At 39.7% G+C, this 22,584-nt stretch overlaps 2 protein-coding genes across 3 annotated transcripts; one reads left to right on the forward strand and one right to left on the reverse strand.

Moving 5' to 3' along the window:
• Window positions 1-436: 436 nt before the first annotated feature.
• Window positions 437-12,309, forward strand: washc4 (WASH complex subunit 4). Of its 2 annotated transcripts, none has more exons than XM_062420141.1 (33): window positions 437-564; window positions 2,209-2,348; window positions 2,448-2,501; window positions 2,594-2,659; window positions 2,826-2,871; window positions 2,965-3,032; window positions 3,119-3,201; window positions 3,400-3,446; window positions 3,547-3,646; window positions 4,137-4,257; window positions 4,470-4,593; window positions 4,681-4,808; window positions 4,910-5,070; window positions 5,152-5,278; window positions 5,703-5,828; window positions 5,917-6,024; window positions 6,115-6,261; window positions 6,355-6,434; window positions 6,857-6,962; window positions 7,553-7,669; window positions 7,793-7,961; window positions 8,247-8,401; window positions 8,496-8,570; window positions 8,664-8,768; window positions 8,870-9,004; window positions 9,182-9,290; window positions 9,391-9,457; window positions 9,618-9,704; window positions 10,071-10,218; window positions 10,347-10,443; window positions 10,567-10,763; window positions 10,947-11,043; window positions 11,169-12,309. In XM_062420141.1, the coding sequence occupies exons 1-33, from the start codon at window positions 504-506 to the stop codon at window positions 11,228-11,230; spliced, it is 3,513 nt and encodes a 1,170-aa protein (XP_062276125.1). In that variant the 5' UTR covers window positions 437-503; the 3' UTR covers window positions 11,231-12,309. The 2 variants fall into 2 exon arrangements, with proteins under 2 accessions (XP_062276125.1, XP_062276126.1); XM_062420142.1 differs by having other exon boundaries at window positions 11,172-12,309.
• A 993-nt stretch (window positions 12,310-13,302) lies between these two features.
• cnot2 (CCR4-NOT transcription complex, subunit 2) lies at window positions 13,303-20,581 on the reverse strand. Its single transcript, XM_062420143.1, has 15 exons — window positions 20,528-20,581; window positions 19,279-19,407; window positions 19,107-19,179; window positions 18,715-18,862; window positions 18,366-18,548; window positions 18,058-18,137; window positions 17,471-17,596; window positions 17,123-17,247; window positions 16,880-16,997; window positions 16,363-16,519; window positions 14,803-14,864; window positions 14,614-14,663; window positions 14,398-14,498; window positions 13,993-14,137; window positions 13,303-13,879 (listed from the first exon to the last, which is right to left on the reverse strand). Exons 2-15 carry the CDS (start codon window positions 19,393-19,395, stop codon window positions 13,793-13,795), a joined length of 1,572 nt encoding a protein of 523 aa, XP_062276127.1. The 5' UTR covers window positions 19,396-19,407; window positions 20,528-20,581; the 3' UTR covers window positions 13,303-13,792.
• Between the last annotated feature and the right edge of the window lie 2,003 nt (window positions 20,582-22,584).

Below are 22,584 nucleotides of genomic sequence, written 5' to 3' on the forward strand. Positions count from 1 at the left end.
CTGTATGTCCTTTTAATTATTTTAAAGCAATCAGTATTTTATGCTGCAACATTATATTGAATGCTCTATTCTAGTCTAGTCTTTATTTAATTTTCTCTCTTTCTATTTTTCTGTACTTTTTTATTTTTTATTATTAAAGGGGGTTGTTTGTTTTTAATTGTATGTTTTAATGTTTCCATGTTTTTCAATAAAGTTTCCTTGCCTTGCCTATAGCCTACACTTAATACAGTTGTTGTCTCTTCACATGGAGTTAATTGTCTTCTATCTATCTATCTATCTATCTATCTATCTATCTATCTATCTATCTATCTATCTATCTATCTATCTATCTATCTATCTATCTATCTATCTATCTATCTATCTATCTATCCCAGTGACAGCTCTTCTTCTGGACTCCGTTTCCCATGAGCACTAGCGACCATTCACAACATCATGAGACACATCATGGGACTATGTAGCTTCATTTTTTAGCAGCAGTGTTTGGGGTCTCCTATGCTGGCATTATGGCGGTAGAAACCATCGCACCTGACTGGGAGTTTGACCGTTTTGACGACGGCTCTCAGAGTAAGTCCTGACGCGCAGAGACTCACAGCGACGTGTTAAAGTTAATAACTGCATTAGCCTGCAGTGCTAACAGGCGCTGCTAGCTACCGGGATCCGTGTATTTGCTGGAATGAAGCAACTCTTAAACTGTTTACTGCAAATAAATATTCGCCTGTAAAGTTAACTCGCATACTGTCTACTTAAAATGGACATTCAGCATACTGGGGTCAGTTAATGTGAATGGTGAATACATTAAAGTCAGTGACAGTGACAATTTAGCCAGAGCTGTTTACCTCCATCTATCACACACAGCTGATCGGTTTGACAGGCTTACGACCCTCCGGTAGCTTCACCCGGGTTAGACAGCAAATGTCAACCATGTCATCAACTGTAACGATGAGATTGGCTCATTAAATATAAATATTTAGTGAAAAGCCTTGGGTAGTCAGTTTAAGGAATATGCGTCTGCTTTAGAGGGCTTCAGAAATATAAGATTGGCTACATACAGGTGAAACTGTTTCTGTGCACTGTAAACAGCAAATAATGTAAAGAAATTAAGAGTGCAAGTACTAATGAGATAAGTATTAAAGTAAAAAAATACGTTACTTTATATACATTGAGTAGGTGGTAATGTACAGTGTATACAGCCTTTCCAGATATTAAGTAGTGAGGCAAACACTATGCGAGGAAACACGAAGAGGGAATTTAATGCTAGAAAGACTGTAAATGTGGCAGACTTACTTAGAGTATATAAGCTTCAAATCATCTTTTAAATACATTTTTGCACATAATGATTGTATGGATTTAGTTGATTTGAAGGGGATCTTCAAATGCACTTGTATCAGGTAACAATTTGTTTAAGAAGAAAAACGTATTCTGAAAAAGAAACTAGTAATAATGGCTGTTAAGTATATTGAAAAATGTTTGTTTCTGATATGTGGTAAAATACTAATGACAGAAGAAAATGTCAGTTATCTGCGAATAGTTCAGACATTGTGAAGACTGCTTATTTTGCTGTCCTGCTGAGAGTTAGATAATAAGATAGATGCCACATGTCTCCTATCTGTTGAATATGTAGCTGCACCTAACAGGTGCTTAGTTTAGAATAGCACAAAGACTGAAAACAAAGGGAAACTGGTAGCCTGGATCTGTCCAAAGATAAAGAGATAAAGAGAACTGGATCCAGGAAGAGTGCCGGGCTTTGAAGCCAATTTGACATAGTGGCCACACTCTGTAAAAACAATATCACGTGACGCTATTGGCATAGACTTGCATTGTGAAAGACGTCTGTAAATTAGAATAGATTTTTTTGAGCCGCACAACTGCAGCAAAATGACTCATTTCACTATCAGAATGTGATCCATTGGATCTGATCACAGTTTAAAAGTCTAGAAGAGCCACCTGGTTGAATGGCTTTATTCCTATTTAATTCAGGAAGTGAATTTTTGGTTTCATGTGCAAAGGAATGAACAGGCCCCCACCTTGTACACTGAAGTGTTCTTTTTATACATCCATTGTCCAAAGGTTAACGTAATCAGCAGGTTTTTTTATTTCAATCTTCTCATTTAACATGTTTCTCAAAATATATATTCCTTTGAGTACAATAAGTAAATGTTAGTTTCAACACCTGTTCTTTATCCAACCCCCCCACCACCACCACCACAGAAATACACACAGAGGTTCAACTGAAGAACTACAGCAAGTTTCTAGAAGAGTATACCGCTCAGCTCAAGGGCATTGAGGAGGCTCTGGATGACTCCATCGGAGATGTGTGGGACTTCACCCTGGACCCAATCGCTCTGAAGGTATTACACTGATAACCAGTCACTGTAGATCAATTTGAAAACACTGACACAATTCAAATTTGTGTAATTTCCTTCCCAATATTTTGTGACCTCTTGCAGCTTCTCCCATATGAGCAGTCTTCTATATTGGAGTTAATTAAAACAGAAAACAAGGTCAGTAAAGTTTCTGTTCTAAGTTTTATATCCACAGAGTTGGTTTGTTTTTTGTTCTTTTGATGATCACTATCAGTATTTCTGCTGTGCAGGTCTTAAACAAAGTCATCACAGTGTATGCTGCACTCTGTAGTGAAGTGAAGAAGCTCAAGTATGAGGTAAGAATGGGTCATGCTGCACTTTGTTTTATTTGTTTGCAGTATTTTATCATAAATGTATTTTCTTGCTCAAACATCATCTCCCCACAGGGATGCTTGTACTCTTTGTAAGTTTTTTGCAATGAGGTACATATTCTGACTGTTTAATATTTACATTATCTTGCAGGCAGAAACAAAATTCTATAATGGCTTATTGTACTATGGAGAAGGAGGTAATCTGTCAGCAATGACTATTTGCTTTTATCCTGAATTTGTTTCCCAATAAAATGCTAAAAATAACACCTACATGTGCATTTATGTTACAGTGTCTGACACCAGTGTTGTTGAAGGAGAGTCCCAGATTCAGATGGGCAGATTCATCTCCTTCCTACAGGTAGGCAGTGACTAATCAGAACAGTCATAATGTCGTTTAGCTTAAGTCCAAAAACACTGATGGCTTTTCTCATTGTCTTTTAATAGGAACTGTCCTGTTTTGTGTCAAGATGTTATGAAGTGGTCGTCAACATTATTCATCAGCTGGCTGCCCTCTACAACAGCAACAAGTAAGATCCATCAACAGAAGCAGCAGTGTTACACAGTGAATGCACTGTTCTTGTTAAATTGGCTTAAATACCCACATTGTGCAAAGAGCCTGTATGCAAGTAATGTGTAGTGAAAACTAGAATTTACAGACTGCTGGTCTGGTCACTTAGGCTAGTGCCAATGTAAAAACACTCACCATTATTCCTCTCTTATCTTAGGGGTGCAACAAAAATCATTGAGTCGTCAGGTGTCCATTTCCAGGCAAGTTTTTACATTTGATGAGTTTTATTTATGTCCTTAGACTTTATCCTTTATATTTCTAAATACATCTTACCATGTTTGCTTTTCTCTCCCTCTGCAGATAGTGTATGAACACCTCGGGGAGTTGTTGGTGGTACTGCTCACACTCGATGAGATCATGGAAAATCACGGAACACTAAAAGATCACTGGAAGATGTATAAAAGGTGATAACATATGCATGCACATACAAATATTACAACCTGTAAGATGAAGGAAAAGCAAATTGTTCTTACATTTGTCTGTGGTAGAAATTCAATATATTATTTCTTACTGATGTCAAACACACATCATATTAAAAGTGTTATTACCTGGGTGACTAGTAAATGGCAAAAGCCTGGAAAAACTCAAACTTGTGATTAAAATCTAAAAAGAACATTTTTCAGTGGAATAGCAAACAAAGCAAAACATTAATAATATACACTAATATGCATCCCAGTTACTATATTTAGGTATTACATCCTCTTAATTAATATATGTACATAAGTTGGATCAAGAAAGATGTCTATTATTTTCTACCTGCATTTATACCTAATTTCCTCCTTTTAAGCAATATATTGTGTGAAGTTTATGATCTGTTTCAACAAACAACATACTTTAATAGATAATCAATATATTATATACTCTGTCTTCTGTAACTGTATACTTCTGTCCTAGGTTATTGAAGTCTGTACATCATAACCCTGGGAAATTCTCCATCCCTGAAGATAAACTGAAACCATTCGAGAAGCTCCTGCTCAAGCTTGAGGGACAGCTGCTGGACAGCATGATCTTGCAGGTGACTTTATTTCTTTCAGGCCTTTGTTATGCTGCAGTTTTCATCTTCTTAGCTTGATGTAAGGAAACATTTGCTGCAAGTCTTTTTGCAAACGGAGATAAAATTCTACAGTTGTAAACATGTGGCTTTTTAAGGCAGAGTGCTTAATTGAGTAAATTATGTTCACATCCTCTGAGCACAAACAACCCATCATATCTGTGACTGTGTGACAGGCCTGTGTGGAGCAGAGGTTCGATGATCCTGGGGAAGGAGTAGCTGTTGCCAAAAACAGTGCCTTCGCTGAGGAGTTTGCTATCAACATACGCACCATCTTCACCAATATTGAGTCTAAGATTGGTCAGTTTCTCTTCTGAGGATAGATTGGTTTCACAATTGACCACTCTGCTTCAACTTTAAAGTGATTTATGCCTGTGTGGTTTTCAGGTGAACCGTCAGAGATTGACCAGAGAGATAAATATGCCGGCGTCTGCGGTCTGTTTGTGCTTCACTTTCACATCTTCAGAAGTGTTGACAAAAAGTTCTACAAAGCACTGCTAGATGTCTGTAAAAAGGTGGTGTTATGTTCTTGGTTTGCCCCTTATTTATTTCTAATTGATCTCAAAGCGGCGTAAACATGTTACTCATGTATGTTCACGTCTGACCTTTCCTCCAGGTTCCAGCTGTCACTCTGACCGCTAACATCATCTGGTTTCCCGACACTTTCCTCATCGCTAAGGTCCCAGCTGCGGCCAAACTAATGGATAAGAAGAACCTTCAGGGCATCAGAGCACAAAGAGACACCTACCTGCAGCAGAGAGCTCAGACACTAACAAAGTCAGTAGGTTAACAAATCAGTCATGGTTTCTTTGCATGAGTCACATTTTTAAATTTGAGGGTCTGATTGTTTCTCCTCAGGGATGTTCAGTCATACTATGTGTTTGTGACTTCCTGGATGATGAAGATGGAATCCATCTTGTCTAAGGAGCATAAAAGTGACAAGTTGGCAGAAGACCTTAACAGCAGGTGTAATGTGTTTGTACAGGTAAGAACTGACAGTATTGCCCTCTAATAAGACTCGGCAGGCTGGACTGCAGAGCACAAAATGAAACTGCAAAGAACACCTCATCACATAGCCATAACATTTTCAATAAATCCTTAAATCCAGGTGTAAATGCCCCAAAGAAAATGATCAATATCTGCTTCTTTAATCCACATATAGCAGCTACATAAACAGACATACAATATGTTTGCAGATTTGTGCCCACTGGGAAGTGTGTATCATGTTAAATAGCAATATACTTACTAAAAGTGGATTGTCAGGATATCTGTGGTTTGAAAACCTGTTTTAAATACATGACTAAATACCAACAGTTGAAACTTGTCAGGACAGGAAGTGATGAAGAGTGTGCAAACTTTCACTGATGAGTTCTCTTACAACCCACTCTTGTGCTTTCTGTCCCTCAAAGGGCATCCTGTATGCATACAGCATCAGCACCATCATCAAGACAACCATGAACATGTACATGTCGATGCAGCGGCCCATGACCAAGACCTCCGTCAAAGCTCTGTGTCGACTCGTTGAACTGCTAAAGGTGTGTTTCCATGCATATTACCGGTACCCGTTTGAGTCCATGAAGCTAATGAAGTACATCATGTGATGTGATGAAACTCTCCCCTCAGGCTGTGGAGCACACATTTCACAGGAGGTCCATGGTCGTGGCAGACTCCGTTTCTCACATCACTCAGCAGCTGCAGTCACAGGCCCTCAACGCCATCGGCATGGCCAAGGTACGCACAAACACACAAATAATAAATCACAGTATTTGATGGGTACTCGCTGTAGGCATCTTGCTTGATATGATGTTTCTCTTCCCTCAGAAAAGGGTGATTTCTGACAAGAAGTACAGCGAGCAGCGGCTGGACGTGCTGTCATCTCTGGTGCTGGCAGAAAATGCCCTGAATGGACCCAGCACAAAGGAGCGACGCCTGGTGATCTCTCTGGCTCTCTGTGTCGGCACTCAGCTGGTGCGTTGGGAGAAGTCGCTGGTTAACGTAATACTGACTTTTTTTTTGTTTCCCTTTTTTATTTGGCTTTGAAAATCTGTTGCTTTCTTCTAGAAAACTTTCAAAGATGAGGAGCTGCTTCCACTGCAGCTTGTGCTGAAGAAGCTGGATCTGATAAGTGAACTGAGTGAGAGGTAGGACAACTCGTGATCATTGAACAAAATCTGTAGTTGCTGCATTACACAATACTTTTTTTTTTTTGCTTCATCTGCCAGAGAGCTGAGAATGTAATTAACTATCCACGCAGATAACTTCTAAGTTGTTGCTACTCTTTGATGCTGAGCCAGTGTAAAAGGTAGCTGTCAACATCTAGCGAAATAGAAAGTGAGTGATTTGCTGTCTCAAAACTGTAATTGTCAGCTGCAGGGTTTTAGATCAGGTTCAAACGCTGTATACAACCAAATTGTTAAAAGGCTGGCATCTCAAACACCCACTCCTCACTTTGGCAGGTGATCAATTGAACTTGTACAGCTCCTTGGCACTTTCTCTGACCTACTTAAAGATACTTTAGGATTCTTTATACATACTTTAAGGATTATTTTCCTTTGCTTCTCAGGGTCAAGCTTCAATGTGACTGCAGTTTCCTTTATTGGCACCGAGCTGTGTTTCCCATCTACCTAGATGATGTATACGACAACGCCGTGGACGCAGCACGTATACACGTAAGCAGAATGGCCCCTGATGTACATGATACCACATTCATTCTTACTTGAGACGACACAAGGCAAGTTTATTTATATTGCACACTTCAGCAACAGGGCAATTCAAGGTACTTTAAATAAAACATTAAAAGCATTGAGAAAAAGTCCAAATGCGACACACCACAAAAGGACACTTGAATACATTTTAAAATTGTCATTAAACAGCAAAGACAATATAAAATAAAAACAACCTAAAACTGAATAAGACAGAAACATAAGAATAAAAGTGTAGTGTAAGAAATGAGCAATTATTTGATTTACTTAAAGGCAGCAGCAAACAAAAATGTCTTCAGCCTTGATTTAAAAGAACTGAGAGTTGCAGACCTGTAGTTTTCTGGGAGTTTCTTCCAGATATGTGGAGCATAAAAACTGAACACTCCTGCTCCATGTTTAGTTTTCTGTCACATAAAGTAGGCACATAGTGGTTCATTAGATCACTTATATAAGCTGTTGTCTCTTTGTTTTAATTAATACTTCATTCTTCTACTTGTTGATCTGCTATTCTGTTGTTCTGCATTTCTGGATTGATGCCCTGGGATTGGTCCAAGCAGTACATGTTTAGTGCACTAAGGGACAGTGTGCCATCCATGTTGCATGCCAAACACATGGAATCAGGAGACCAGCTACTGGAGAGCTACGACAAGGAGATCATGGATGTTTTCAATGAGGTGAGAAGGTTTGACCCATAAGTCCAATCACACAGTCAAAATCACATCCTCAACCTATTTGTGTCCAGTGTACATTTGCTAACCTGTTTAATTTTCTGTATTCCTGGCTTTTATCTCTTGTAGCACCTGCTGGACAAGCTGTGTAAGGAGATTGAGAAGGACCTGCGTCTCTCTGTCCACACTCACCTAAAGCTGGATGACAGGAACCCCTTCAAAGTTGGCATGAAGGACCTGGCCCACTTCTTCTCCCTCAGACCTATCCGATTCTTCAACCGTTTCATTCATATCAAAGGTGCTCAAAATACATCACCATCAGTACAGTTTCCTCAAGCCAGGGAACAACTTGGCAGTTTTTGTTGTGGATACAGGATCTTTTTAAAGGTTTTTCTTATCCAAAATAGATTTGATGTTTTGTTTTTTGTTTTTAAATAAAGGGCTGCTGCCCTAATTTGAATCAGTATGTTAGATGAAAGAGGTGTCCTGTATAATGTTGCCACCTACTGGAAATGTCTAAGTTGTGTTCTGATGGTGTCGAGGGTGTAGCTAACATTTTCTATGATTTCAAATGTCTTTTCAGCCTATGTGACCCACTATCTGGACAAAACATTCTACAACCTTACCACAGTTGCTCTGCATGACTGGGCCACCTACAGCGAGATGAGAAACCTTGCCACGCAGCGCTACGGACTTACCATGACAGAGGCATACCTGCCTAGCCAGACCCTGGAGCAGGTCTGTCCGGTTGCACCTGACACATCACAATTGGAAGTTTTAATGATGAGTGATAAACGGTCGATTAACTGTATCTCCTGTGTGTTTTGATCAGGGTTTGGACGTGTTGGAGATCATGAGGAACATTCACGTTTTTGTTTCACGCTACCTTTATAACCTCAACAACCAGGTAGCCTGAATGTTAATCTTTGTTTCCATTAAACCAAGCAGCACTGTCTCCTGTGCATTGTGTGCAGATTTTAGTAAAAGTGTTCTTTAACAGATCTTCATAGAGAAGGCGAGTAACAACAAGCATTTGAACACCATCAACATCCGTCATATCGCCAACTCTATCCGCACCCACGGCACAGGCATCATGAACACCACGGTGAGTTTACAGGAATGGCAGCAGCATGTTTTGGTTTTTTTTTTGTGCGCCTCCATTTGTACTCGTTAACTCAAGTTTTTCCTTCTTTCTGCTTTCATCAGGTGAATTTCACCTACCAGTTCCTGCGTAAGAAGTTTTACATCTTCAGTCAGTTTATGTATGACGAACACATCAAATCCAGACTCATCAAGGATATCCGCTTCTTCAGAGAAACAAAGGACCAGTCTGATCAGAAGGTGAGGAAATATTATGTATTTGCACAGTTTAATTTTATCACACCACTTACAGAAAAAGTGAATTAGACAGATGGTTCATTTTGCAGAAAATGTTGTGTTTTAGAAACATTATTTCTAAAACCATTTAACTTTCAGTCAGCTATCGTTCAGCTGAAATTGTCCGTGTTTTTGTTGTAGTATCCATTCGAGCGAGCGGAGAAGTTTAACCGTGGCATCAGAAAGCTGGGCATCACTCCTGAAGGACAGAGCTACCTGGACCAGTTCAGACAGCTCATCAGCCAGATTGGTGAGAAAAACACATAATTGTTGTTGCTCTGTGCTTGTTGTACAATCCAGGTGTGGGCAAATGTAAGCCAGCACCTCTTTTTTACCTTGTTTTCTTTCAGGTAATGCTATGGGCTACGTACGTATGATCCGCTCTGGAGGCCTCCACTGTTGCAGCAGTGCTATCAGGTAAAAGAGTTGTTTTAGTGCTGTGTGTGTATAGCTTTTAAGTGTAAATTAAAATAAAATAAATAAACAAAAATATGGGATTGTCAAACTCATTGTTGAGTATGTGCTCACTGAAATCCTTAATGTTGCATCTCTTTAATATTTTTTGTGTCTTTTGCAGGTTTGTCCCAGACCTGGAGGATATAGTCAACTTTGAGGAGCTGGTGAAAGAGGAGGGGCTGTCAGAAGAGACCCAGAGAGCTGCTAGGTACTATAAACCTTTAAAAACTCTTGCTTGCTCTAACTCTAAAATATCACTTGCATGTCAATTTTTGCCTAGCATGTCTTGTTTCTCTGTTTTCTGTGGATCACTACATATTTTTAGTGGATATAGATTAAGGGTTATTTAAATCCAATGTCAGCTCCACTAGGCATTAAACTCCATTTGAATTAAATATTTCTGTCAAGCACATACAAACTGCTGTGCTTCAGTTGTGTCTAAGGTAAAATAATGTTGACATTTTCACTGTATTTCTGTTTTTGACCCATAGGTGGCACCACAGCCCGACAAATGTAAATGAAACATCTCCTGTTAATTGCACAGTACCCCTCTAACATTGTCTGTCATTCCCAGCGTGCTGGATTCAGTGTTGGGAGATCTGACCAGCAACTCTGCCGAGGGGACGGAGTACTTCAAGATGCTGGTGGCAGTGTTTGCACCCGAGTTTCGCAGTGCAAAAAACATGCACCTGAGAAACTTCTACATGATTGTACCCCCTCTTGTCAGTGCCAATATGAATTTTGATATGTTTCTGTGTTACTACCTGTCGCACTCATTTTAATATGTATTTGTGTTTACTCACCCTTTCTGAGATGTTTGATTTTTATCTTGACTGTTTTTGTCTCTCAGACTGTGAATTTTGTGGAGCATTCCATCAGCTGTAAAGAGAAACTCAACAAGAAGAACAAATCTGGAGCAGCTTTCACAGATGATGGCTTTGCTATGGGTAAGTGGACTTAAGTTCTAAGTTAGAGATAACTGGCTGGACACCACTGTTCAGCTGTTGACTCTCTCCCCGAACCCCCCCCCGCCCTCTCTCTCTCTCTCTCTCTCTCTCTCTCTCTCACAGGTGTGGCATACATTCTGAAGCTACTGGACCAGTATCTGGAGTTTGACTCGCTGCACTGGTTCCAGGCTGTCAGAGACAAGTACAAGAAAGAGATGAATGCTGTGGTGAAGGAGCAAAATGTGCAGTCAACCAGCCAGGATGAAAAGCTGCTGCAAACTATGAACCTCACTCAGAAGAGGCTGGATATCTACCTGCAGGTACAGTCTCGGTTTTCAATAGGATCCATTTATCCATTTTCATGTTGATTTTCATTTGATTGTTTACTATTGTAGGCTGTTTTCTTTTTTAAAATTATGGGCTCTATTTGGAAGCAGATAACTGTTGTGAGTGCTGTGGAGGATGGAGAATAATTAACTATTTTTGTCCTCCTTTCACTACAGGAGTTTGAGCTGCTTCACTTCTCTTTAAGTAGCGCCCGAATCTTCTTCAGAGCAGACAAGACTGCAGCCGAGGAGAATCAGGAGAAGAAGGATAAAGGTATGGCGGTGATGATTAATAAGTCTTAAATTATGCAAAGTTTTTTTGTACAGGATTTTTCATAGATAAAAATATCTATCTGATAAATGAATGATGAAGTCTTAAATGCCATTTTTCTCTACCAGAAGAAGGTGCCAAAGGAGGTACTCCAGATGGCTCCACCCCCACTGATCCTGCCTCAAAGTGATGTTCACATGTCGGAGTACAACTCTTGACAGTGCTTTAAAACAAGCGAAGGAGATGCCTGAAGAGATGTGAAGGTCTCAAGCAGCAGCTGCACTGAGACGTGCGTTTCAATGATAAAAAGATTGGAAACTGGATAAAACAACAGACAAGGGAGGGAGAATGTAGGATTTTTATGTCCCATGACAACGATCATCTTCATCAGAGAAAGAATGTGTACTCAAAGTGCTACTGCAGGAAGTGTCTTTTTTTTGTTTCCATTCAACAGAAACATCAGTGTAACATCCCATTGCTTTCAATTTGTAGCATTTACGCAAGTGAATGCAATTTGAAAAGGTCAGTTGGCATAACGAGTGTAAGGTAAAAATGAGTCCTTTCATTTGCCAAACCGCCTTTTGATACTTTTACACTCAGTCTGGATTATTTTTCTACAGTCTATCAGTGGCATGTGTGATCTCTGCTGATCAGAGTTCAATCTTTGACTGATTTGCATTTTGATTTCAGTGGAGTGTTATTCTTTGTTGGTGTCAAATGTACTAATTGTGATAACTTGATTGTTCATAGCCTTAAATGGCAGCTCTGTTTTTAATGCCTCTGTACAGTAGCACACTATTGAGGAATCATCAGAATGTTTTTGGATGTAAAATCATCTTGTTTGTGTGCCATATTTGTGTACTGCTAATTTTTGTTTTGTCCATTTTATACATTGTATAGGTCAAGGTGTATGTGCCTTTCTACACTGTGGATACGTGTTTCAATAACCTAACGAATTAAGAAATACATCAAAACACACAATCCAGTGAGTGTTCCACAATACTGAAGAGTCATTATTTCTCTGCAGCACTGGAGGTGAATCATTAAAGTTTTAACATGCCTCTTGATTTTATAATCAATCAACATGTGGTACATGTGGCAATAAGGCCATAATTTGGTCAAAATTACATTCCATGAATTAACTTGCTTGAAGAGAAAATCTGTAAAGTCTTTGAAGGCTAATAAAACTTGCACTTTTAACTTAGAATTTAGTGTCTGTCAATCTTGAATATACTCAACACCTTTAAGCTGAAAGTTCCAATATTAACAGTCAAGGCATGTAACAAAAACTCAACTCTTGTTTCCACCTGTGCATTATGCAAGTCTATAAAACTTTGTTCATCAGAAATAAACACGGTTTAAATCCATCATAGCAATAAACAAGAGACACACAGTGATTCAGGAAAGCCTTTTTCTGCTTTAATACAAAGAAAAGAAGCTTTTTACTTCAGAAAATACAAGATTGGTCTGGATTTTTTTTCTCCACAAATTGTCTGTTTTCCTTTTCCTATGAAATGCTGCTGGTCACTGCTGTCCAAACAGCTTGAACTGAAATACATCCCTTCTTTTTTGCCTTGGACTCCAAACTCAAGGGATGATCTCCATGTTTATTTTTGTGTTTGTTTGTTTTTTTGGGCTGAGAATCAGGCCTTTCCTTAAATGATATTTTAATTTTGTTTTGTTTTGATGTAAGTGCCCGTAGTGCCATGTGACACCCTGTCCAGCAGATCCAGAAATGTCCTGTTACGTCCACATATTGCATCCATGCTCACCTCATAAAAACGAGATGCAAGGCAGGGCAAAAATTCTTCCAAAATAGATGTCATATATATATATATACATACATATATATATATATAGCAATCATATATACACATTCGTACATACATATACTAATTTATGTGATGCAAAGAAACAAAAAATGTACACATTTCTTACAAAATTGTAACAAAGACTGGAAAGTGTTTTGTGTAGCTGTTTAGCCTCTGCGAGGATTTGTCCACATTTGTGGAACCCAAAGTAGTCTCCCAGATTTGTGTCCATGTTCAACTGGCACAAAACTCACATATAGAGAGACAGACAGAGGGGGAAACAGAATGAGACAGAAAACAGTTTGGTGGTGCAAATACAGAAGATTGGAGGAATCAATGTAAACGGAAAAAAAGTAGGAACGAAGAGGGATGCATGAGGAAAAGTTGCATGCACTCCCCCGAACCCAAAAGAAAAATGGGAAGAGAAAAAAAAAAAAAAAATCAGGGAGTGTTTCACATAAAAAAGCACAAACAAATTTTGTGTTCTTTTATTACTAAATATAGTGCAACAATAAACATTGCATTTCTTTCACCCTTTCACTTGCGTCTGAGGATGTTAACTCCCCGCCTGTTTTCTGTTCTTAACACTTGTAAATATGAGGCGTAACCCTTGTTCTGTCACTGTCCCGTGCCACAAGGTGAGTCCTCCTCTTGGAGAAAACAGACTTCAGATTCAGAGACGTAAACATAACACAGACCCTGCTGGAAACAAGACAAAAAAAAAACAGGAGGAACATAAAGAATAAAAACAGAACAAGTGTTGGTGTTTTGGGCAGCATGTAATTTGGAAAGGCAGGGCAGTTTTGATGGTGGCGACGACCCCCCGCAGTCAAATAGCCAAATCCTCCAGGAATAAAAACCAAGCTGTGTGAACCACAGCGCACTCCCTGGACAACAGCGTTGTGTGCAGGAACAGCTGTGGCCTTTGGACTGGTCGGGCCTTAGAAGGCCTGCTGGGCTGGGTTGTAGTTGAACGTTGTTGGCACGTGTGGCCTCTCTTCCAGCTTATCATACTCCAAATGAAACTCCTGAGAGATGCAGACACAATATTAACACGATAGGAAACAAACTAATCCATAACAAAACACCGCTAATATGCCACTTCACCTGATGAATAAAGTGGAAAGGTGCAGACTCTCACCTTGGCTACTTTCCTCCAGTTAAGACAATCAAAGAAGTAGTAGGTTCCCCTCTCGTAGGTGTTGGTCTTCAGTGTAGGCTCCATGCCAGGCGCCCTTGTGATCCAAACCCGCTCCTCTTTGTGATACCGCCAGTCCCGGTTAAAGCTGGAGAGAGAAATTATGAAAGAGGAATTATAAAAAAAACTAGCCTTTGACCGTCATTTCATTTTCATCCCAGAACATCATCAACCACAGCTTGACACACACATTAGCCACAAAGGCCATTTGTAGAAATTTAAATTGCTGGCAACGTCCAGATGGAGACGAAAAATTATTACAATCCTTCTGTGAAGAAAAACCTTTTACAGAATAAACTTGGATCATATTTCTGAAGTTATCGCCATTCAAAAAGGTCAACTACTCACAGCTCTACTGCTGACAGAAGCTGTAGCAAGTCTCCACCATTCATGTAGTACAGGTAGAACAGCAGGTCTTCACCGTATCGTGCTAGTTTAATTGAAGCCAGCTACAGGAGAAGCAGGACAGCAAAGACAGAATGAGAAGAATGACTTTGGTACCCACATGTACTTCTTGAGGACTGCAACCATTTGTTTTGGCACCATTGTCAAACTCATCATTACCTTGTCCCTTATGTGGATGTTGGTTAAGTACTCCGATGGAACATGAAAGTCTGAAAAATAAGAGAAATTACCATTAGCAGCTCTCCAACCGTAATTATTACATGTTTATGTACTTCCTGTCTGTCATCATCTAAATGTCTGCAGACTGGCCTGACTCTTCCAAATCTTGAAATCTAGTTAATGTCTTACCAATGTCCTGCGGTCGACAAGGTGCTGAAGCCCAGGGAGAGGCGAACTTGGGATACAGGTTTCTGTCAGGAAAACAAGTCACCACAATAACATCAACAGCAGAATATTTGCTGGACACGCAACAATTCACATCAATACAATGATCGGTTACATGCAATCCACAAGAAATAAACCTCCCCAATTAACTAATTACTGAGTAAGACACTCAAACTGGCTGCACTGCATATTAAAATACTTTTAAAAGCATAAACCTGTAACTAAAGTTTTAACTATTTTAGAAACCAATTGGGCCTGAGCTACTCTGTAGTGCTACACCAGCAAGGGGGGGAAATATGGTCATCATGTCATTTAGTTTATTGCATAGAAGTTGTGTTTGTGTGAATCTTGAATGCTGTCACATGTTTTGCACTTTGGGTATTTTCCACATTACTTGTCACTAGTAGTAACAATATTGTGGGCAGTAAAATGAGGAAAAACTGACAAACTAAAGTCAATTCTGTTTTTCGATGATATGGAAAAAGTCATTCTCATTCAATCACGATTGGACTTTTGCGGTTCTCTTCCCCAGTCGTCATTAACTCATCTACAGATGGTCCAAAATTCAGCTGCGAGGATGCTGACTGGTACTAAAAGGTGAAGTACATCATGCCAGTCCAATCCTGTCTTTATTGGCTCCCTTTTAATTTTTGGAATTCAATTGAAGGCCTTGCTGATCGTTTTTCAAGCTTCTTAATGGTCAGGCCCCATCTTATATCACAGACCTTATTCACTGGCACTCAGCTCTCAGGTCTCTTCGGTCTGACAACATATCTCTCTTGTAAATCCCACAGTCACAACTAAAACTAAAAGGTGAGTGAGCTTTTGCGGTTGCTGCTCTGTGACTGTGGAACCAGTTGCTGTGAGATATTTGATGTGCTCCCTCCATCTGTTTTTAAATCTTGGCTAAAGAAACTATTTTATTCACTGGCCTTTCTGGCCCACTAATTTTTCAGTCTGTTGCGATGTATATAATTCTGTGTTTATCCTTTGTTGTTTATTGTTTCTCTGTGTTTTTATACTTTTTATTTTATAATTAAATGTACTTTTATACAGCACTTTGGTCAGCGTAAGCTATGTTTAAATGTTCTCTAGATATAAACTTTACAGATTTGGGCCCACAGTGTGATTGTTTGGCTTCAAAACATTTGGATTAAACTGCTAAAGATGTCTCCAGTTAATATATCATATGCCTTTTTAACTTGATAAAAATGCTACAAATTAATTTTAAAAATGGCATGCCAGTAAAAAGAAAGACTTGTTTTCCTTTAGTTTAAACAAGATTCATTCAGTGAAAACAAAAGTTGTACAAATGCCATTGTAATCTTTTGTGCCCAAAACACATTTTATATTGCATGAACGACTAGTTATTAACGTTTAACAAAGTTAATGATTAATCAATTTATCTGTCATACTTTTAATGGATGACTGCAGCTTAAACCTACCACTTGATAAAACTTGGTTACTGATTTTGACTGTTATCTGTCCTAAAAAATTTTATTTATGGTAGAACAGCTGTCTTACTCTGGTGAGTTTAAGTTGAGTCCCAGTGTTGTGAGGTCACTTCCTAGCGCCAGATGGACCATCCCCGGATCAGTCTCTGCTGCCCGGATAAACGTCAGAAGGCCAATCATGCCGAATTGGTCTGTCACCATTCCTGAGGGAATGTTTGTCACCCGGCCTGCAGCGGCAGCATAATACAGAGTTCAACAAACCGCTGAAAGTGGGCTGTGATCTACAGTAAATACTTACTGTCAATACATTACCTCCATATTTCTAAACCACACTTTGAGCACGCACTGGAGAGCAAACCAAGCCAATTATTTTTTAACAACTGATAGTCACAGACAGACTAATGGAAAGATGATGATGGTCTGTAACATACTGAACATTTTCTTTTGGTTTCCTCACTGTAGCCTATCCAATAATTATTTAACCCAAAATGCAGGGTAGAGAGCCCAACTGCCTCACCCAATGTTGTGCGATTAAGAAGGGATGTCTCAGTGGAATTGGAGCGATACGATTGGCTGAGAGGTCTCACCATCGGGCAACACCTGGATCCCTTTCTTCTGATTGTTGTTCTGTGCTGAGGCCGTCTTGTCTCCAGGGAACTTGGGCCCATCTGCATTGGATGTGCTCTTGCTTGTGGAGTTCAAGTTCTGCAGGAAACAAAGAAAAAAACTGTTTTAAACACAGAAAAAAAAGGTCTTTACTGTTTAACCCTGACACACAGAAACAGGCATCCTGCCAGACTCTGGTGCAGAGCCATCAGTCACACACTTACAGTTTTGCTGTCATCGTTGTTCAACGTAGGGTCCTTATAGTTTGGGCCAGGCAGTGCAGGGAAGTCCTCATTGTGGATTGAGAAATCCTGTGTTTGTTCAGTAGATGGCTTCGTCACCATGCCAACTTTATGACGATGAATACAATAAAGAGGTGGAATAAGCAATACATCACTACAAAATCATATTATTGGAAATTCTTGTTTCTGTGGACTTAGATGTGTACTGGAACATATCCTTCACTCGTATCAAGTTTCCACTCAAGAAACTGATTTTCTCTCCTATGGGACCCTACCGCCTATGGTTTAATGTGTGTAAAAATGAGACAATTCGGCAGCCTAATGGCCTACCATAAGGAGCCCTTCCAGCCAGTGGGTTGAGCACCGGTGTTGGGTTTCCGGTCCCTTCTCTCCGACTCCTGTCTGCTAATGCAGGGAAGTCTGACAGATCCAGTCCCGTTACATTTTCACTCCCATCTGCAGCAATAGGAAGGTTAACAACTTCTAACATGTAATGTCACCGTAAGCACCAGTCATCTATGTAATTACGTAGAAAAAAATTATTTCATAAAGTAACCTTTCTACAATGCAATCCAATAATAGGTGCCCCTCAGTAACAACTTGTATTAACTCCTTGTCTGTTTCAGCAATCAAAGACACAACTTTGTAAAAAAAAATGTTCAGGACACGCATACAAAAGTGGTTGTGCTTCCTGAAGCCTATTTAAACTATTTTAAGAAAAATTGTGAAAAAATACACTGCAAATTATCCCTCGAACTAATTGAACTAATAATTCAGTATTATGAAACAAGTGGTGTTTTTACAGTGATTCTTGTGTAGTTTATATTTTTTTTAAACCGATTTCAACCCAGATGTGTTTGTTTACAGAAAACCTAAATAATAACACATATAATGATACTTTGGTTATACACACTAACCTGTGCCATTGAAGATGTTGCTTGATAATGAGTTGTTCATCCCAAAAGCCTGATTGCGGTTCATTCCAAATCCTGACATGCTGCAGAGAAAGAGGAAACCAAAACCAAATATTAAGGACTGCTTCCGCACACTAACTTACCTTAAAAGTAAAAAACAAGGTTGTATATTCATCATACATTCATTCATATATTCCTCATTTTATATCAGGAACTGTAGCAGACACAAAGGACAGGCAGATATCTACAGGAATACATTACACTCATCAGCAGGAGCAGACATGCGAGGTATACTAACTCAATCCACGTACCTGTTTATGGTGAACGGCTGGCGTGCTGGTTGCTGTTTGGGCATACAGATGATACTGGGCGAGCTGCGGTTAGGGCTGCCCAGCCCCGAGCTGCCCATACTATTGGTCCTGCCGCTCATACCAATACCTTGACCGACCTGAGAGTGGTTCAGCATGTTCCTCGTGTTCATCGGCAAGGTCCCCCTGTTGACACATGACCAGGTCTGATTTAGTACATTCAAATGTTTTGCTTATTTCATGTCAACTGCCATTTTTATTTGCAGGTCTTATTTACTGTTGTAAACCAGACAAGTGTGTCCAAATTGTGGCTGCTAACAGACAAAAGAGCAAGAAACACCTTCATACACACCTGCTTGGTGATGGAGGAGTATGGAGGGACATGGTGGGGACCCCTGTTGTGGGGGTGATATGACTTGGTAGCTGGGTGCCTTGCGTTAAATTTCGGTTTAACTGAGGTGTATTGTTCCCCATGCCCCTTACCGAAAAGCCGAGTGCACCTGCAGAAACAAAGAAGAGAAATAGATGCTGTCACACAACCCAGAGAAAACTGGCTGACTTCAGCAAAATGTTACACATTCAAACTTTCAGTAACTCTGGTTTTACTTGTCAGAGTTCCCCTAAATAACAGTTAAACTAAGTCTGACTACTATCATGCTCACAATATTCAAATGTGGATTTTATCCTGGTATGCTACATACTGTGAAGAAAACTGTTGTGTATGCAGGACTGTGTAAAACTCACTTTGTGGACCGTACAAACTTGCACCAAGCTGCGACAGCTGACCTGATGATGATGGTGAGGGAGAAGACAGCATCTGAAGGGAAACATTCACAGACACATAAGACAACAGAAAAATGTCTCCTCTATATGTTCATTTAAAGAATGAAAGTTTTAGACACAGAACAAAACTCACATCTTTGTCCGACCGATGTGGGAACATCGACGGCTGGTTGTAGTACATGTTTTCATCAGTAAAGTCGTTATCGACTACCTCGACGAACTCTACAAATTTCTTTCTAGCACCAAACATGCCTTTCGTCACCTGCAGAGAGAGAGAGAGAGTTAGAACAGAGCTGCTGTTTAAGGAATGTGGTTGACACCATAGTGTCAAAAGATCATTGATTGCAATCAAGCAAGGAGACAAAAACAACTTCACACTGACCATTGCATTTCTAATATTAACACACTGACATCTGCTTGAATCCCATTGTTCCCATTAAATTTCCTCTTTAGTAGTTCCCATGAAATATATTTCTAATATCTGACAGCATCACATACAATTTAATCTACAGCAGGTTGTTTCAGCACTTCACTGAGACTACATAACAATGATGTTAATAATTTAATTTGTACCTCATTCATTCACAGTGAAATTCAAAGTCCTGTGGTGTTAATAACACAGAGGACACAGCATTAACCAAATTACAGGAGTTAAGATGAGAGAAGCCTTCCTGAATAAAATATTTAACCACAAGACACCTTTAACTCACATGGAAAATGAATGGTGCATCATAAATTCAAACTAAGAAGTTCTTCAGTTTGACACAATTGGCATGTTGGGGTATTAAAGTAAAGTTTTGAACTGCTTTACAAACAGAATGACAAAGTTGAACCATACCAAACAAACTAATGATCTTTACAGAGAAAGATTAAACCAGCTGACAGCAGACCTAAGTGTTGACTTGCTTGTTAAACTTGTTTGAGTGTTAGTATGTGTTACCTTGTGAGTCTTCTCATCTAAATAACAGCAGCAGTGCTAACAAGCTGCTGTGGCTAACGTTAGCAGGCTAGCTGCCTGTAATCACTTTGCATTAGCTTAACTAGCTTCACTACAGCTAAGCTAACAGGGAGCAAGGTACCAGAGGATTTCCATATCTTTACAGCTCCAAAATACCTTGACGTGACTACCAAGCAGCGGCCACTATCAAACAGTAATTTGGGCCCTCTGTGCCTCCATATCTCCACAGTCAGCTGTCCCTTTTTCTCGGGCTCAGTTTACGCTTCGTTTGCAGCAGCAGCAGTGAATATCTGCTGGAGCTAAAGGCTAAAGACTCGCTCCGTGTCGAAACGGTGGGAAACAGCGAGGCAAATAGCTCATGCTGAAGAGTTAAAAGTGTACCGAGCCGCTTTAATGAAACGAGAAATACGTTAAATACCCTCACCGCATCAATTTCCCTTCTCTTCGTTAGATCCAAGATGGCTGTGTGTACTCTCAATCGAAAGAGGGATAGCCTTTACCCTCTGACCTTACAACCTGCTTACCACTTCCGTACACAAAACTGCCTAATCAAAGTGTAATCCTTCTGCTGAGTGCTGCACACTCCACAAGAACAGAGCAAAAACAACTCAAATATACCTGTATTAAGCTATATCAATTTAGTATTAGTTATGAGCAGTGACACCACTGTGAAGTTATACTGCCTTCCTCCTGTGATCATAAATGTGTTTTAATATGGAAATGTGGAGCTCAGCCAATGTTGAGCTTCTCTCAGTAATCTGTTCATAGTATTACAATAACAAGACAGCTGTTTGTTTAACTCAGTTCAGTAATGGTTTTTTTCAACTCAACTCACTATGATGATACATGTTACAAGAAACAATGAATGAGCTAGTTTATTAGCTTGCAAAGAACTAAAAATATTAAAGCCCCCTGTCCCAACGCAAAAATGTGATGTTACTTCACTTGAATGTTTGGATTTGACACTGGAGGGCTGCTTTAAGATTCATCTGCTGAAGAGGAGGAAAGTTATGAGTTTAAGGAATAAGTCCACAATCCTTTACTTCTAAATTGTTGTTTTTGAAAATCTATCAAATCTATCTGGAGCACTATTAAAAGAGTGACTCTGCCTGTTAACATTATAAAGCTTTTGCCTGCGAGAGTTGAACACAGAAAGGAGTCTCCTCAGCCATCTGGTCCTGAGGCTGGCTGACCTTTCACCTTCTTACATCATAAGCCCACCCAGCCTCAGAGCTGTGTCGGTGGATGGCGTGGTTCAGTTGTCATATAGATGCTTTAGTAATCCGAGCAATGACATTAACTTTAGAAACAACAGAAAAGTTGGTCAAGAAATAAAGATCCTTTGTAGACGTTTTCACAGCAGATATTTTGATTTGTCACAGCAGGAAAAGCAGGAATGTAACTAAATTATTGGTGACCTCCAATAATTACCTAATGAGATCATTGAAAAAATGAAAAATGTTGACTATGGTAGTCACATGGTTGTTTCAGTCTGCTCGGTCTGCATTGTACCGGTGCCGGTTATAGGCCCTCGGTCAGTGAGCAGATAAGGAGAGGGACAAGTGCTAAAAACAATCTGTCAGTGAACAAAAAACAGACGAGTTGGAGGACCAGTGCCCCTTATGATAAGCAAAATGAAATTCCTACCCAGTCTTATCTTATTAGAAAATAGACTTAATAAAGTTATGCTGATAGCATGGCCAAATCACACCTCAGACAGGATCTGGTGATATGCCACTTCTTACAGTTCGGGAATACATCTTCCCATAACATCATAAATAGGAACATTTATGGAAAACTAATAAATGAGTACTTGGATTTGGATGATTTTAAGAGTTGCTATCGCACTGAAGTCTTGACTGCACAATCATGCCACGAAGGATCTGCATACAAATCAAACAGGCATACACAATGTGGCACTAAGAAAACATAGATCTACACTGCCATATTCTCTCCACCACTCCTCAAGATGCCTCTTTAAGCAGTAACTTAAAACACTTCTCCCTTAATAACTCAAAACATTCCAATGGTTTGATTTATTTCTGTCAAAATCAGAGCAAAACACCAACAGACTTCTTCATTCGCCTTCCAAGAACAGTGACAAATTCTTACTTTGTCATTTTCCAACTTTCCTGGTCCGCTGCCACAGACCCACGACTGCGTCCGGACTGATTAAAACAGATTGTAAATGACCTTTGTTGCTCTTTCATCAGAGAGCACTTCTTATGCTTATCCATGACACCCTGCCCCTCCCTGTCTCACTCTCTCCCACATCTGTCATCTCGGAGAAGAAGGGGGGAAAGTCATTAGGCACAAATGGGGAGGAGAAAGCAGCTAGTGGTTGCTATCGCCTTGAATGTCCGGGCAAAGCTCAGAGCCAGTGAGTGTACTGCGCTGGGGAATATCTGCCCAGGGAATATAAAACATTCTCAGCTCATTAAGTTGGATAAACAAATGGCTTACTGTTCGAGATGCTGAGAG

Source organism: Scomber scombrus, chromosome 6 (genome assembly GCF_963691925.1).
Source record: "Scomber scombrus chromosome 6, fScoSco1.1, whole genome shotgun sequence".
Taxonomy (NCBI): Eukaryota; Metazoa; Chordata; class Actinopteri; order Scombriformes; family Scombridae; genus Scomber; species Scomber scombrus.

Coding starts and splice junctions, on each gene's coding strand:
- washc4 (XM_062420141.1), top strand. CDS start 504: ATGGCGGTAGAAACCATCGCACCTGACTGGGAGTTTGACCGTTTTGAC. Junction 4,594..4,680: donor CAATATTGAGTCTAAGATTG/GTCAGTTTCTCT, acceptor TGTGGTTTTCAG/GTGAACCGTCAGAGATTGAC. Junction 9,458..9,617: donor TGTTGCAGCAGTGCTATCAG/GTAAAAGAGTTG, acceptor TGTCTTTTGCAG/GTTTGTCCCAGACCTGGAGG.
- cnot2 (XM_062420143.1), bottom strand. CDS start 19,395: ATGTTTGGTGCTAGAAAGAAATTTGTAGAGTTCGTCGAGGTAGTCGAT. Junction 14,865..16,362: donor CTCAACTTAAACTCACCAGA/GTAAGACAGCTG, acceptor TTTTCCTGACAG/AAACCTGTATCCCAAGTTCG. Junction 14,664..14,802: donor TTGTCGACCGCAGGACATTG/GTAAGACATTAA, acceptor CTTATTTTTCAG/ACTTTCATGTTCCATCGGAG.